The sequence below is a fragment of the Crocuta crocuta genome, unplaced genomic scaffold (assembly GCF_008692635.1).
Source record: "Crocuta crocuta isolate KB4526 unplaced genomic scaffold, BGI_CrCroc_1.0 scaffold88, whole genome shotgun sequence".
In the NCBI taxonomy this organism is placed as follows: domain Eukaryota; kingdom Metazoa; phylum Chordata; class Mammalia; order Carnivora; family Hyaenidae; genus Crocuta; species Crocuta crocuta.
In genome coordinates, this window is record NW_027532420.1 from 625583 (window position 1) to 643739 (window position 18157).

General features: G+C 37.5%; 1 protein-coding gene across 2 annotated transcripts in view; it reads left to right on the forward strand.

The window, feature by feature from the left end:
• The window catches only part of WDR17 (WD repeat domain 17), a 77998-nt gene that overhangs the window by 19842 nt on the left and 39999 nt on the right, over positions 1 to 18157 (forward strand). For both annotated transcript variants that reach the window (XM_077779064.1, XM_077779063.1), the window contains 5 exons: positions 3895 to 4125; positions 9319 to 9570; positions 11026 to 11148; positions 13711 to 13895; positions 16050 to 16218. In XM_077779064.1, the coding sequence (XP_077635190.1) occupies positions 3895 to 4125; positions 9319 to 9570; positions 11026 to 11148; positions 13711 to 13895; positions 16050 to 16218 (960 nt within the window). The remainder of the gene's footprint in view (positions 1 to 3894; positions 4126 to 9318; positions 9571 to 11025; positions 11149 to 13710; positions 13896 to 16049; positions 16219 to 18157) is intronic.

An 18157-nucleotide genomic window follows, 5' to 3' on the forward strand; every position in this document is an offset into this window, starting at 1 on the left:
AGTCCTAGTTCACACAAGTAGGTCTTAGTGAATTGAATATTGCTACACTCTTTCTAGGCAGCATCTTACCCCATAATAATGATGATGCGAAGTAATCATTTATCTTTGTTAGATGTTACAATAATTCAGTCTCTTTTTGCACACCGAGGGTAGTTCACTTACTAATCATGGTCTTGACAACTGCTACTGAATGTGTTCCTTATGTTCAGTTGTGTCTCTAACGATGACTGGTTATCACTTTGAGATGGAAAGCTGGCACGTGATGGTTCAGTTTCTTTATAACAGCCTTTTCAATGTAGCAACAATATTGAGGATTCAGAGGCTATTATATTTAAATTTTGCTTCCAAGATTAATAATAATGCCAAAAGTTATGCTCAACATATTTCGTATATTGCTTTTTCCTTGCCTTTTCAAATTTAGGTCATTAAGACTGCTGAAAATACCGGTAAAATAAACCAGTTTTGTTATGTAACTTTCACCTTAAGAAAATATTTGCCAAACAGGGTTAATTTTTCAACTAGAAAAATGTGAATCTCATTCCTCAGTTCATATAACCTGATTATTATTTTCACTTGAGCTTCAGTATTAGATAGTGTGTAGTTTGCTCCAATGTCTGGGCAATTTTTTTTTAAAGTCAGCTATTCAGTGAGTTTCCGTTATTGTGAGTAACAGTTTTCAATACATCAGTGAGGAAAAACCAAAATACTTTTGGTACAAGCCTTTGTGATGTGTAAACAGCAATTGATAGCCTCAAACAAGATTTTTAATATTTTTCTCATCATACCTGTTCATACTTGTTTGTCTGCCAGGCATATGTCCTAGGGGTTTTTTTCCAGTATTGTTAATATTGATCTGTAGTGCATTTTCTCACTTCTTTAAATTCAGTTTTATATGAGATTAATTTAAAATAACACAATAAACACTCCTTAAATGTGATATGATGTCATTGTTCTTGTAAGGTTGTTGCACAAAATCTATACTAGGCTATACCTACATCATAACATTTCTAAATAGGTACAGATTAGTCAATGTATTATTTTATTATCACCTAGTTTATGTGCCGATTTGTCATCAAACACCATATGCATCACCTCCATTCATGATAGAAGAGTTTTTTATTCATTAGCTGTGTGCACCAGTCTTCTCTTGCCAGTGAGCATAAATTAAATAAGACTTNCTGTTTGTCTGCCAGGCATATGTCCTAGGGTTTTTTTTTCCAGTATTGTTAATATTGATCTGTAGTGCATTTTCTCACTTCTTTAAATTCAGTTTTATATGAGATTAATTTAAAATAACACAATAAACACTCCTTAAATGTGATATGATGTCATTGTTCTTGTAAGGTTGTTGCACAAAATCTATACTAGGCTATACCTACATCATAACATTTCTAAATAGGTACAGATTAGTCAATGTATTATTTTATTATCACCTAGTTTATGTGCCGATTTGTCATCAAACACCATATGCATCACCTCCATTCATGATAGAAGAGTTTTTTATTCATTAGCTGTGTGCACCAGTCTTCTCTTGCCAGTGAGCATAAATTAAATAAGACTTTTTCGTTAACATCTGTACAGTTATTAAATAGTTGTGGTAATAGTTTTGATCACTTTTATATATTTTTCCTTTCCTTAACACATTTTCCTTCTTTTGAAAATTTTCAGAGACTTAAGAATAAGTACCTCTTGCCATTTCTAAATATTTTCTTAATTTGAAGATTGAAAGCTTTGTGATTTTATTTGCCAAAAAATATTCTGAACACTTGATCATTTTCATTGTAAATAATTCCCTTTGAAATGCGTTAGACTCTGTTTCTTCTTTTCAGGCTTAAGCAAAGTATAAGTATCCATTAAATCAACTTAAAAATTGTATTAGAACTTGGATGTATAGCAGTTGAACTTGAAATTGCCTCTGTAATTTTTATTTCATCATTCTGTGTTCCACAGTAATCCAAAAATACACTTAAAGGAAAACAAGTATTAGTTTGTGTAAGTGTAAAATGTTAAAATTATCATCAACTTGGAAAAAAAAAATAACACTTAATATCCATCTGGGAAAAAAGAAGCAAAACCCCAAAACATGTTAACAATGGATACTAGTACTTACTACCTGCCCATCTTAGAGTATTTTGGGGAGAATGAATTGATATTCTATAGAGATCTGAGAAGTGCTCGTGTATACTAAGCCTCTGCAGAAGTGTTTTTTTTGTTTTGTTTTGTTTTAACCATATGACATTGTTTCTGGCCCCTTCTCTTCCTTGCTGCGTTTCTTGAAATACATTGAGAGGGCCAGCTTCCTAGTGGCTTTCTCCAAGTGCACTGTGGTGGTTTGACCCATGTTCTTACTCTTTATTGGGAAATTCTCCCGTTAATTGTATCCTAAAACCACATCAGCTTTTACTGGCCTTATTCACGGACTCATTCATTCCTTGTAGAAATATTTATGGAGTTGCCATTTTATGGCAGGCCCCAAAGTAGGCATTAGGCTTCCAGTTTCTGTCCTTTGGAGCAGGAAGGACCGTGGACACAAATTGAGTTTACTGTCCATGAACAACTTCCGACTGTGTCTTGATTAATACTATTTCCTTTTCCTCGGAAAGACTGCTTATCCCACATATGAAACTCTACTGCTCTCTCAAGATATAATTCAAATCTAGTTTCTTTGCTGGACAGTAGCCCAGCGATTCACCTTTCTACACATCAACATCATTTGGAGAACCTTGTTACAAACAGATTCCCGGGCTTTAATTCCAAATGATGTGCTATACATATTCAGTTTGCTGATTCTGACACAGTTGTTTAAAGGATCTGTGTTGAGAGATTTATAATTTCTGTCTTGAGTCATAAATTTACCATAACACTTACTTTATATAGGATTTATTTGACCACACTAATGCTGAGGAGAATACAATTAACTTGTGTATTTCTTTTATAGTTTAAAAGGGACTTTTACGTACGTTATTATGTATTCTTTCTTAACATTCATGTGGAATAGGTGTTCAGCTATTTTTACTTATATCCATTTTATAGACGAGAAGACAGAGGTTTAAGAGGTAAAGTCACTTTTCAGTCCATCTGAAACTATGCTAAGATTTGATTCTAAACCCTGATACGACATAGATTATGGCATTAATTTTAAAATTTATTTATTTTTTATTTTAGAGAGTGAGGAGGAGAGAGGGGTGGAGAGAGAGAGAGAGTGAGAATCTCAAGTAGGCTCCATGTTGAGCGTGGAGCCTGACATGGGGCTCAATTCCATGACTCTGGGATCATGACCTGAGCTGAAGTCAAGAGTTGGATGCTCAACTGACTGAGCCATCCAGGCTACCCTATATCATTAATTTTATTGTTCTTAAACCTTTATAGTAGCATTCAACTTTTCATACATTTGATCCTTATCTTCCCAGAATTTTATATTTATATCTTGTGTTTAAGGTCCTATAAAGCAGGAATCCTATCCCATACTAACTTGTATACCTTGAATGCCTACAGCATGTCTTCTACTCAAAATCTCAATAAGAATTTAATGCTTGAATATGGTTTCTGAAAGGAAAAAAAACCTAAAAATGCCTGAATATCTGAAGCATGTTATCATATTAGTAGTTCTCACCCTAACTAGGTATTTTTCCATTTTGGAAGCACCCTACATATGCTGCCTGTAGTCTTTGGGATTACTTTAAAGTCCACTTCCCAACTTGGAAGGTCATATTCTTTTAATGACAAGCTGGTTGTTCTACTTTAAGTTGTTTTAGAAGTCCACAATGCGGGGCGCCTGGGTGGCTCAGTTGGTTAAGCGTCCGACTTTCGCTTAGGTCATGATCTTGCAGTTTGTNCATGGTGCGGTCTTCTTCCACGCGTGTCTGTGACATGTCTGTATTTTGTTTATTCTAGGGGTGCCTGCCTCTCTTAGCTGGTGCTGGAACGCAGGTGACACAGTGGCATTTGTTTCCCACAGAGGCCCGCTGTTCCTTTGGACCATCTCGGGACCCGAGAGCGGGGTGACTGTGCACAAGGAGGCCCACAGCTTCCTGTCTGATATCTGTGTGTTTAGATGGCACTCCCAGAAAAGGGGCAAGATTGTGTTTGGGCATATGGATGGAAGTCTATCAATTTTCCAGCCCGGTAAGAATTTCACCAGCCAACATCTCTTACGGTTTCTTTTTCTTAACTTAGAATTTCTTTTCTACATGATGTACAGCCAAGGTCAGCAATATTTTAGTTGTAATATAATAGCTGTGCAAATATAATCCAGTACCATGAAGTAAGTGTTACTGTAATAGGTTAACTCTTCTGTGCAGACTGGACTTGGACTCAGCTTAAACCTTGTCATTTGCCCCCATATTTTTATTTTTTAAAGTCTGTTATTCATTTCTGCACATTTACCTAGAAAATGGCCTGGATGAATACGGACGTGTGGCAGAAATATATGATGACTTACTAATACGACTCAAAAATACTTTCCACCTGCTTGTAAAACACATTGTGACACCGCAGCCCCTTAGCAAAGACCTGGAACCAGAGACATAAAGGAGCAGTAACTCTTTGGAGCCCCCACTAGTTACCTGTTCTGGTGGAGTAAAGGGTTCTGAGAAATCAAATTATGTTTATTTTTAAAATTTAAGCAGTGATAAAGTGTGTAATGAAACATTTTAAAAATTACTTGAATCGCTCTCCACTTGTAAATAAGAACAGCTACCATTTGAGAAACATCCTTTTAGCCATCTGGTATCTATTGTTAAGAAGCGTGACTCCTGATTTGCTGGATAGATATATGAAAGCACTTTTTAGGTGTAGGATCCCTACTTTCACAAAGTGTATTACATTCAGCTTATCTGAAATTAATAGAAGAAAAAAGAAATTGAAATTGAACTGAAGAAATCATGAAAATTCAAATAAATATTTCTTAAAGGAAATAATCTTTCTAAAGTTAAAAATGTTACATTGAACATTGATATATTGGGGACATTTTATCTCATATTTCAAACAGGATCTGATACTCACTTTTAAAATAATTTTTTAAATGTTTATTTTTAAGAGAGAGAGAGAGAGAGCGAGAGCGAGCATGAGTAGGGGAGGGGCAGAGAGAGAGAGGGAGACAGAACTCAAAGCAAGCTCCAGGCTCTGAGCTGTCAGCACAGAGCCTGATGCGGGGCTTGAACTCACGAGCCATGAGATCATGACCTGAGCCAAAGTTGGACGCTTAACCCAGTGAGTGACCCAGGAACCCCTGATACTCACTTTTTAAAGAAAGATAATAATAAATATACATACACTTCTTTACCACCTCCCTCTCTGCTCCTTGTGCACATCTTCTTGTTTCCTCCGGGGATGCTAATTTAACCTGGGGAGAGTTTTACCTGTTTGCTTTAGGTTGAGATGGGGAGGCATCTGGGCTGGTTTTTGCTACCTTTGGATTTGTTGTCCGACACCTCTACTCAGTCTGTTCTGTCCTTTGGGAGAAAATTCTGTTTCATAGTTGGTTGTTAGGCTTCCAGTGAAGTGACCTTATTGAGACTTCTCTGTTTTGATCTGGCACATACCATGTCTTTTCCCTCCTGCGATCCTGGTCAATGGCAGTCTTCCTCAGGACCAGGGAGGTAATTTGGGGACAGTAAAGATGGCCGTGGGCTGGGTGACTCCTCCTCTTGATGCTCTTAGGTCCTGCTGGGGACTTCCCACTTTTCCCCCAGCCGCCTCTGCATCCAAAGATTTCATGAGGATTGTGTTAACTTTCTTTTTGAGGAGTCTGTGCCGCTGAGCACTAAAGAGGATCCTGAGGAGTGTGTGCTTACTTTGGTCCAAATTTCACTCTAGATATTACTCGTACTTTATAATTTCTCATTGTGGCCATCTCCTTTTTCCTTGATCATGGCTTTCTTTTCTTTATTATTGTTATTAGTCATTTGTTGTTGTTGTTAGATAGATATATATTTAAATTTAGATATCTAAAGTTAGATAGATATATATCTAAATGCAAGATAAGATACATTGCATTATGTATCTAAGATATAAAACATTGAGAGGTGTATGCTCATTCTGGCATAGAAAAGATAGGGAGGGATAAAGGCCTTCTTTGCCTGTATTTCCTTTTTGTTTATTTAAGTCACACTAGGATTATATTATTTCAACAGTCCAACCCCTGTCACTTGCAGAAGGGGCCATGATTTCCCCATACCTCATCTTCTGGTTATTAAACAACGTAATTTGTGCATTTTGCCCATGTCATCAAGTGATATTTTTGTGGGTCCACACGTGTTGTTCACTTGAAAGGGCCTCCCTAACCACGTTCTACACACGGGATGGCGTAGACAGCAAACTGATTGTGTCCTGATTCTAGAGACCAGAGATATAAAATCAAGGTGTCAGCGGGCCTCTGAAGGCACTAGACATGGCTTTTTTCCAGCCTGTCCCTTAGCTTCTGGTTCCTTAGCTTGTGACGACACAACATCACTGTCCATGTGGCATTTCTCCCTGTGTGCGTACAGGGCTCTGTGTCCAAATTTGTCTTCTTTATAAGGACAAGTCATGTTGGTTTATGGACCCCCCCAGTGGCCTCATCTTAATGTATTATCTGCAAATATCACCTTTCCATGTAAAGTCATATTCACAGATGCTTGGAGGTTGGGAGTTCAGCATCTTTTGGGGGGACACAGTTCCCTGTATGGGTAACTGCCCATTATAGACTTGTTGATCTCATTTATTCCATACAGTGTATAACAGTGAATATGTATAAAACATCATGAAAGGTATAATCCTGCTGTGTATTTTCCTCTTGCACATACACGAGCAATGGCTTATGAAGGAAATACTACTTTTTGTTGTAATACTACATTCTGCACTGTGAGTTTGAAGCTTTGAGCCTCTTAGTACTCACACTGGTATTGTCCTTCCCTAAGAAGGGGTCACTTTCTTAATGACTTACTAGCACAACAGAGGGTTCTGTGTCTGTGTAACACGAGGGAATTTATGGCCTCCCCGGCTCTTACAGGAGACTAAGGCCTCGGACTCTCCGCTCTTCCTGTCTTTCTCTCTTGGAAATTGTTCACGGAGCTGATGCAGCTCGCTTTTGCGCCTTCTCCCTTTCAGTCTGAAAAGCACCACTGTATTTTGTTTCATAATGTATTGGATCATGTAAGAATCCACGTACGAGCAGAGGAATCTAGGACCAAAAAAATTGGAAAACTGCTTTAGCCATTTTAAATGATAGTTTTGGACAAAACGAGGCCATCAGAATTTTTTTTAACTCTCATAATAGAAATGTTTTAATTGAGGGGCGCATGGGTGGCTCAGTCGGTTAAGCGTCTGACTTCGGCTCATGTCATGATCTCACAGTTGTGGGTTTGAGTCCCATGTCAGGCTCTGTGCTGACAGCTAGCTCAGGGCCTGGAGCCTGCTTCAGATTCTGTATCTCCTTCTCTCTCTGACCCTCCCCTGCTCATGCTGTCTCTCTCTCAGAAATAAATGAAACATTAAAAAAAAAAAAAAAAAAAAAAATGTTTTAATTGAATCGACTTTGCTAGTTTTCCAAGGAAGTGTATTAATCAGATTTGCATGGTTTTATTTTAGGAACGTGGATGACATTGTCCCTATGTAATGCTCTGTTCCCTTTTTTGAAAACACACAGGAGTTGTGTATTTCTGGTCTCAGTTCTGGGAAAAGTTGTGCTTCTCCTGAGCATATTTTTTTTGTCTTTTTGTTTTATTTTTAGCCTATGCACACTGAATTATGTAACCTTTCTTGATTTCTCTCCTCTTTGCTTGGGCTGCTGATCTCCAAATGAAAATTTGAACAGCTATGTGTATTATACACTATCCTCATTATTTTATTTTTCAGCCGCAGTTTTCCTTTGCCCCCATCTGTCAACCTAGTCTTCTTACTGAGTCTGGTCATACACTCCTGTCCTTATCTGACAACACAGATTGCCTGGTATTTGTATAATAAAATGGAACATAAACAATTATCACATAAATCCATATAAAATAATGGAAGTATTATCAGCTCTTGTTCTAATGACTGCTCTTTATAAAGAGCCGTATATTCTGACAAATTTACTCCCAAGCCAGAAACTGTAAGGTGTTCAGTTCACTCTACAGATACATCCAAGGAAATTTATATTTTCCGCTTTTACAAGCAGGTACATTGAAAACCAGTAGGCGGCGATGATATTACAGAAAGAGCCATGGTGTCTGTCACTTGGGTTATGGTTTAGGAAACACCCTGTGCAGGGTTTAGAATGCTCAGAAGGAGCTGGTTCTTTCTGTTAAGATCATGGCCTCTGGACCCCGTGGTTTCAGAGCCGTTCTTCTGGGAGCCGAGGCTGCCTAATTGGAGCCCAGTGCGGTGTCTCCGCAGAAGCTTGTTTTTCCCTATCGCCGCTTGTATCTAAATTTGGAAGGAACGAGAGGCTTGTTTGATCATTCTTTGCTTCATTCAGTTCCACATGTCTTATGTCCATGTTTTTCTGGCCGCCTCATTTGTACCCGACGTCAGGAGTGAGCGATGATTATGACGGATGCTCCAATGAACGAGGGGAACGGTAGGAAATACTGAGGTGCCGCTTCTAAGAGGCCCCCCCCCGTTCGCAGCCCTTAACGCGGCTAACTCATTTAATCTTTTACAAAACTCTGCAAGCTAAATATTGTTCTGTTCTCCATCATACAAAGGGAGACACTGAGCACAGAGACTCAGTGTCTTGTCTGAGAACACAGCTAGTCAGTGGTGGAACCAGGCTCCGCACCAGGCAGTCAGCTGCGAAGTCTGTGCTTTTAATCACTACAGGGTGCGCCTCTGGGTAAGCACTTCCCTGTCCCTGCACTGTTGTAACTCAGTGCAAACAGTAGTTGATGACAAGATCGTGGGTTTTATTTATCTGTGTCTTTTTCCTTTGGCGTTTTGGTAACAGAAGCACTCAGAGCACTAGGGATCGCAGTTCAGACTTCGTCTCCATCTCCTGCCCTCACGTGTCCACTGTGACTTCTGCACACAAATGCCAGATGTCAGTGCTATGCAAAAAGAAAATATCGCAATTAGTGATTTTCTTTTTTTTTTTTAATGTTTTTATTTATTTTTGAGAGAGAGAGAGCAAGCCAGCGAGCACATGAGCAGAAGGGACAGAGAGAGGGAGACACAGGATCCGAAGCAGGCTCCAGGCTCTGAGCTGTCAGCACAGAGTCCGACATGGGGCTTGAACTCACGGACCATGAGATCATGACCTGAGCTGAAGTTGGGCGCTTAACTGACTGAGCCTCCCAGGCGCCCCTCAATCATTTTCTGTTGAACATTGTGTTCAAAATCTTTCTCTTTATATTTTAATAGGTAATAAAAGTCAGAAACATGTTCTGAGACCTGAATCTCTTGAAGGGACAGATGAAGAGGATCCAGTGACAGCCTTGGAGTGGGACCCGCTATCTACCGATTATCTCCTGGTGGCCAATTTGCATTTTGGAATCCGCCTACTAGACTCGGAATCCCTTTATTGCATCACAACATTTAATTTTCCCAGCGCGGCGGCTTCTGTCCAGTGCTTGGCCTGGGCTCCCGGCGCTCCCGGGATGTTTGTCACGGGAGGTGAGTTTACCCAGGTCCCCAGAGCTTTAAATACACATACATTCTCTAATGGAATCAGGGAAATTATACACTTTCATTGGTTGATTTTGCGTAAGATGAATTAACATCCTAGTATTATCATTTATTATAGTAGATGCATAACTGATGTGTCTTTACATTGTATGTCATTAACATAATGGTAAAAATGAAATTAAGGCCCAGTGTTCCAGGTTTCTGATGATAAATTGGAATATATTCTGTAGGTACACATGTGTGCACACACGTGTGCTCATGTTTTTGTGTTGATGTGCATGCAGAAGACCAAGACAGTGCATTTTCAGGCACACAAGGATCACAGTAAAAGTACCGACTAGAAAAACAGTTGACCTGGATGGGAGCTTGTTTGCCTCACCGATGATTTTGATAGTCAGGGACCCTGGGTACCGAGAGAGACCAGAGCATTTCAACCGAGGTTGGAAATGAAAGTGGGATGTATCATCATGGCATGAACGGAAGCCCCTCATGGTTTCCTAATTGTGAGAGAACTAGTAAAGCTAAGTAGTGACTGGGTAGGGAAAAGGAGGGCATTTAAAATAGTCATTAGGGATTAAATAACTACTTCTTTTGTTTACTTAGGGTCTAAGGGAGAAGTCTCTGAAAGGCTGAGTACTTTTCAGCTGCTGTACGAGTACTTCCCATATTTGCTTCATGGGAAGTAAGACACTCTTTATCCCGGCAGCTGTCTTCAGGAAATTCTTTCCAAACTTAGGCACTTACGTTACACGTGGAAGTATATGGAGTCTCACTTAAATGTCTTAATGGCGTTTGATTTCATAGGATATAATTAATGATAGACAGGAATATTTTAAATATGCTTTCATTATTACGGAGATAAAATGCACATACCATAAAGCAGTATTTTGAAGTGCAGCGTTCGGCGACTTCTGTAGGCACCGAATTGCACCACCATTACCACCGCCTCTTTCCACAGCATTTTGTCGTCTCCCCAGTAAACTCTGTAACCAGTAGCAGGCACTCTCCATTAACCGCCCAAGTGCACACAGTGGGCAAGGGAGCATTTTACAAGCATTTCAAAAGACAAGATATTGCTCAGTGTTGGGGTGGAAAGTTTTTGTCAATGGCTTTCCTAAAGCAAGTGTAGGCATTGGGCAGCTTTTTTTTTGTGATCAGACTGCGATGATGACTTTTGTAGTGGTGGACTGCCAGAGTAGGTGGTCTTTCACCCTAGGAAAGGATTTGAAACAGAAAAGTAAAAACAAAAGGAGCCAAGAATTTCAAGGATGAGTAGCATTTCACCTGTTGCTCTGTGTTACCGTACAGTATTGTTAGAAGAATGTTGACAAATGGTGCTAAAAATCTTGCAAGTTGAAGTTTTTGTTATTTCCTTTATGTCTGGGCATTTTATGTTTCAAATAATATTCTTTAATACAGTGTTTTTTTTCTTCTTCTGACTAGATTCTCAAGTGGGTGTTTTGCGTATTTGGAATGTTTCGCGAACAACACCTATAGATAATTTTAAACTAAAGAAAACAGGGTTTCACTGCTTACATGTACTTAATTCTCCTCCAAGGAAAAAATGTAAGTAAAAATATCATCAAAAAGTAGTATTTTAAAAAGTTACATTTATTGCTATCAAATGAAGTAACTGATACAATGGTGTATAAACATATCAAATACTTTATGCTACTGAAAAGCAGATTTTTAAAAATAGTCTTTGACAGTATATGTACTAAAGGATCTGTTAAGGCCACACAATATCTCATATGACTAAGTTGAAAGTATTTAGAACCAAGTTACTTTTTTTAAATGCTAATAAATTTTAAAAAAGGAAAAAATGCTAATAAATTAGAATGTTAAGATAATCTCAAATTATCTACATGGGGAAAATGAAGCAATGGTTGTGGTAAAATTAAGAAGTATCCAGTATGTATGTAGAACATACATACTGTGTGAATCCCAGGGGTCCCTAGACGCGAATCCTTAAAATGGAGGCTCTGGAACATGTATCCATGTGTGAATCCCAGGGGTCACTGGACCCAAATCCTTGCAATGGAGGCNAATAATAGGATCAAATAAAATTGGTTTGAACTAGGACACTTTATGTTTTAAGTGCGGCTCTTTTACGTTGCGTAGGGTTTATAACAAAGTTGAGAGAACCCAAATACTTGATATGGATGCTCTAGAACATACATACTGTGTGAATCCCAGGGGTCCCTAGACGCGAATCCTTAAAATGGAGGCTCTGGAACATGTGTCCGTGTGTGAATCCCAGCCATCACTGGACTTGTAGCTGCTGTTTTGGATATTTTTTCTTTATTTGTGTCTACTTTTTTCTGAGTATATATTGTTTTTTTTTAAATGAAGAAAAAATTATAAAATACACTTAAGCTATAAAGGAAACCATCTGGCAGGTGGGGGAGATTTAGAATTTGAATTTTTCTGAAACATGAGGAAAGAGATTGACTTCCTATTAAGTCCACCATGATTGCTGTCTGTGGTTCATAGTGCTTTCATTTTTGTGTGGATCAGAGACATTTTGAGAATACAATAAATAATTTCTAAGACCTAATCAAAGTCATATGATTTTGGTTGCAAATTCAGTTTCGAATGTAGTGGGCAGTGCAAGTAGAGGAACGTCTCTGTGTTGGCACCTCCAGGCTTTGCACGCACATTAAGCTTTGCCCTTGGAGCCTTAACACCCCTGAATCCTGGAAACTGGAGGGATAGAAATGTTAGGGCCAGACAAGTCCTGTCCTGGAGGCCAGCGTGTCGTACATGCATCCTGTATTTTTTTTTTTTTTTGAAGGTATTTGTTTGTGTTTAGTTACTACCATGGGATGACTGAAATATTATAGATTCTCTTCTTTCATCTTTTTTTATTATTACAAGGGTAGCTCCTGTTCATTAGAGACCATACCAAAAATATAAAGAAGCCCATAGCTGTCTTGTCATTATTTTAGTAAAACCTTTCAGGCTACCTGTTGTTAGATATCTCATTCCTTCCCCCTCTCCAATTTTTTAATGTAACAGGAAATGTGGAATAAGAACCTTATGTGAACATGAAAAATTTTAAATATAGACATAGTCACCAAATTCTTTAAGAAGGTAAATTATGGATACATAGGGACATAAAAGGTGTCACAACCACCCATAATGTCAACAAATTAAAATATTAGAATAACCAGCCATGAAACATACTAATTTTAACCAAACTGTCAGCAGTATTTTGTTGAACCAAATGCCTCTTTTGGTATTAGTAGTTTATGCTAGTTTGGGCTTCCTGTTATTCTCAGATTCTGAGAAATGAATATTATCATATCAAGTTGGATGTAGAAAGGAAGACTTTATTTTATTTGGATCAAAAAGGACTTACTGGAAATATTTATTTTTATTCCATTATGTAATTAATACAGATTGGTTTGATCATTTACAGCAGTATCATTATTTTGAATTATGTTTGCAAGAGAATATTCACATTCTAAGGAAAAACATCTTGAAAGAAGACAAAATATGAGACAAGGAATATACAGAAGAGACATTTATATAATTGAAAATTGAGAAATGGAAGTGTATGAATAGTAAAAAGAAACCCAAGGAAGAAGAAAGGAAAATTGAGATGCAAATGTATGTCAGGCAGTTGTGACCCTTAATTTGGTTGCCAAATTAAAGTGAATTATAAATAATGTCAAAAATAATTATTTTCTTTGGATTGGAAATTAGTGGAAGAGAGTTATGAGCTTTAAAATAAAAACATTGTCATGCATGTTTGTGTAGAGCGGAAGTAAGCCATTAGTCAGCATTTTGAAAGCAGATTCTAATAAAATACAATCATTCTGTGCTTTAATTTATGGGGAGATAAGAAACTAGCTATTCACAACCTTTTGCGGTTCCTTGCTCACTAATTTTCATCCATTTTTCTCCACTGCAGTTTTATACATAGCCTTTCAAAAATCATATGCACTGTACATATGTGTGTGTGTAATTTTTGTCAGTACTGCAGAGATGTTCCTGTGGAAAACTGATTATTGTCTAATGGCTTATTGACAGAAATTCTGGAAAAAAGAAAACAAAGGGGCATCTTTATAAATGATGGGCAGCTGTTGGTGTAAATGCTTACTTGTTAACTCTTTTCTTTCTTAGTTGCAACCCAGTCTCCAACTAAAAATCATTATACGTCCTCAACAAGTGAAGCGGTGCCTCCCCCAACACTGACGCAGAATCAGGCCTTTTCCCTTCCTCCCGGGCACGCGGTGTGCTGTTTCTTGGATGGTGGGGTTGGCCTTTATGACCTGGGAGCCAAGAAGTGGGATTTTCTTCGGGACTTGGTAAGTCTCTGGTCATTCCTTCCTTTATACACAACACTTACTCTGTGGTCACGTATGATGTCTACTTTTACTTTTAACTAAACAATATTAATATTAAAATTGTGAAGAATTGTAGGTTAGGACTTTATTTTGGTTGGCTGCAACCTTTTAGAATTATATAGAGGATGATAAGAAAATTATTACATTTCTTAAAATTTTAAACATTAAGCTTCTTTAAATGTTAATATTTATGTAGCTTTTCATGATTACTCTGCATGGTTGGAAGTGTTCCCGTTTCTGGGTACACCGTGTTTATCCTTCATGTAGTATTGGGAAATTACATTTCTGCACTGTATTTTGGAAGCAACATGAAAAATCAGTGTTTTTTTCAGACGGAAGGACAAGTCCAAGCTTTACTGTTCATATCTGTGAAATGAATAAGGTTGGGTTCAGTGTTGTCTAAGATTCATTGCTGTTATCGAATCAATACAATAATTCTGTGAGTCTGTGAACTTCTGTTCTTGTGATCATTAAGCCTCTATTTAAAATAGAATACAAACTCTCTGAGGACTCAAATTTTTGTCTGATTTTGTTCTACGCTTTATCCCTACAACCTGAAATAGTGCCTGTCACACGGCAAGACTGTTTTGTTGAATGAATGAATCTGTGAATGAATGAAGGCATGTAATAATGTATATCGTGGTGTAGTTAATATTTGTCAACAGTGTATAAAATGCCTTTTTATTTTCTACAGGTTTGCATTAGACTGATCCAGACATTTAAGAAACGTTAAATTGTTGGTTGTTTTTCTGTAGAAAATCTTAGCAAAAGGCTCTAGAGCTATAAACGCCCTGTTTAAAAAAAAAAAAAAAAAACTTGAGGGAGAGAATCACTAATACTATGTCCTTTAGGACCTATTTAATTTCATCTTCAAAAAAATTGAAATATAACCAAAAAAAATGTTGTAACAATATATAGCTTAGTTATTTTTAAATATTCCATTTGTCAATATTTTCTAGATTATTTTTCTTTCCATGTAAATTATTTCACAGTGTAGTTAACTCTTCTTATACTTCCAATTACCATTTATGTACAAAAAAAGTATGAAAGGGAAGGGAGAAAAATATAAAAATACAGTTAAATCTGTAACAGCTTCTGTTAGCAAAGGAGTAGTCATGCAATCTAAGTTGAGTAGAGTTTCTGTTGAATGTGTGTCTACATTTTGAAATGTTTTCTTTAGAAAACAATGTTGTCTTATGGTTCTAAAAAAAAAAAAAACCTAAAGTAGTCCTCGATTGTAAGTTATTTCAGTGGCTCCTTTCATTTTGATAATGCCTGCGAGTCCCAAGAGATAGTGATTATTTTCTTTATAATTTTTAAAGAATGAAGTTGTTAGAAAATTTGGAACAAGACTAATTAAAAACCAAAGCTATGCTGGATACTTGTCACTTCTGCCAAAATCATGACGTTCTTTTGGCGTATGTCATGGTATAAAAAAGAATATTTGCACTTAGGACCTATAATTTCAATTTTATCTTGGTCTTTTATTATCCTACCAGAAACACACAATAACTATTAATAGTTAATTACTTGATAAACTTCTTTTTTTTTAGTGTTTTTATTTATTTTTTGAGAGAGAGAGAGTGCACAAGCTGGGGAGGGAAGAGAGAAGGATGGTTGAGGGACAGAGGATCTGAAGCAGGCTCCAGGCTCTGTGCTGACAACAGAGAGCCTGATGTGGGGCTTGAACTCACAACTCTGAGATCATGTCCTTAGCTGAAGTCAGATGCTTAACTGACTGAGCCACCCAGGCACTCAATTCATACATTTCTAGCATAGTACCCCTGTGTATGATAATTAGAAAAGACATGTTTTGCGTTCTTGAATTGATGCTAACAAATGACGCTTTGTGACATCTTTGTATTTTGTTGCTGGTTTGAGGTACTGTGGTTGAATAAAATCTAGATCGGTATAAAAGAGTACAGTAATAGCACAGAGAACATTCAACCACAGCAATGATCTAATTTTGTTTTAATATGTTAGCATATATTATATATTTTAACATTAATATTTGGAAACTATGGTCCATGTGTCACGTGCTTAGACATTGTGGTTTGTTCATGAATCGCATGAATTTTCCCCAGTAGTTGTGACTTCTTTGTGCTGCATTCCTAGGGGCATGTGGAAACCATCTTTGACTGCAAATTCAAACCTGATGACCCCAATCTTTTGGCGACAGCTTCGTTTGATGGCACTATAAAAGTCTGGGATATAAACACGTTGACAGCCGTGTACACATCCCCGGGGAACGAAGGGGTTATTTACTCCCTCTCATGGGCTCCAGGTAAGACGTAGTTCAGTGAAATCAAGAATACAATTAAATGAAAAAAAGAAAAAAAAAAAAAGGAATACACTTAAATGACTTCCCTAACTTCTATTTTCATTTAGGTTATATTCTCTGACTGCCATCTCGCTCCAAATGATTGTAAAGGCAAATTAGTTCCACATGTATGTTGGTTCTTTTTTGGTGGGGTTTGGGATAGACCTCCCTTGCAGGTCCTTTGATTTCAGAGCCCTTCTACATGACATAATCACTTACAAAAGCCACAGTCAATAAGGGTGGTCTTGACCCTTCTGGTTTTTGTTGCACTTATGTAGCTATGCCTTCAAAGGTACAACACACTTTATATGATAAAAGTTTTCCTTAAAATTTTCATGTGAATCAAATACATGAACGCAAAAATAAATAAATAAAATAAAAAAATATAATCCAAATATTTCCCTGATACATCTGTTTGTAAATGTGAATGATTATATAATCATCACAGTTTCATTGTGACCATGTAATTCTATATAAAGTTCACCTTTATAATAGTAAAGAACTGTCATTGACCAAATAGGGTGTTTTGTTTTGATCTCAGAAATATGCTCTCTTTATACCTTTCTGTACATAAAGGAGAGAAAAGATGTCCTTAAAATCTCTGACATTTTTTTTCAAAACATTACTTCCCTATAATAAATCATTTTACACACCAAAATGAAATTTTCACTTTATAAAGTATATAGGATGTTTTCCTTATTTGTCCTAGTGGTAACATATTAGTTTAAAATCCACATGTAACCAGGATATAGCTTTTTTAAAGATTATCTTCTCATGAACAGGGACTTGTAGCCTTGACTTTATCAGGGGTTTGAGACATCTTCAGATATTCTGCACTTGATTGTAGCCAAGGCCCAGAAGCGATGACAACTTCAGATATTCTGGGAGTCTCTTGGATTCTCAGGCATAAACGTTTTAGCACATGTGTGTGTGTGCCAGCGTCTGTCAGAGATTATCAGAGGAACTGGATTTTCAGAGAGGTCTGTGGTACAAAAAAGGCTAAGAACCTACTGCTATTCTATTTATCCCTTATTTCTAACAAGGAGGAGAAGATCCAGAAAAAGGTTTTCTTTTGAACTCTTAAGGACAGTAGTTGTTCTTTTAATAACAGTCTTGGTGCCCTTACGGACACAAGGCTAATTGAAAACAAAGTTATTTCACTAATTAAGAAGCAGGGCACAAAAAGAGCTAATTAGGTCTCTTACCTGCTGCCTTCTTGACGTTCATGTCTATTTTGCCTTTGGTGATGGCCAGCATTTACTAAAGAGGGTCTGAGGTCCAAGAGGCTGAGTAGTTTACCCAAGATTAAGTGCGTGGTGGTTGAATCAGGGTCTGAACGGTTGTCAGTTTGACTTGGAAGCCTGCGTTGTCGGTCAGCGGTCAGTGCCGCATGCTTCTGCGCAGCAGGGTCCCCTGGCTGGGGAAGCAAGAGGCGGACCAGCCGACGCCATGATGTAGCACTGTGGAAGTGGGATAGCCTTCCTCCTCAGGATGTCACATGAGTCTCCACCCTAAAACTTGAATAGAAAATCTGAGTGTAAAAACCATTGTTTTAAATCCTAGCACAGAACCTAATCTTACTTAAAAGCATTATTTCACTCTACATTGAGAATTTGCCTCAAGAAAATTAAAATGTTGGAAAATGGAAATTCTTCCATTTTTTTCTTTGATATTTTGAAATGTGATTACCAATGAATCACTACCTTCAGTTAATTATGGATAAAATTTAAACGATTAGTGAACGTTCGTTGATAGGAAGTAGAGTAGGGCATAGAGAATTCCATAACTTGCTATAATTTTAGAGTACAAATTTATGTGGAATCTTCTCCCCAATAATTTGAGAACCCAGAAGGAGAGCAGAATGAAATACTAGAAACATGGTAAGGACTTATTTTTTAATTCT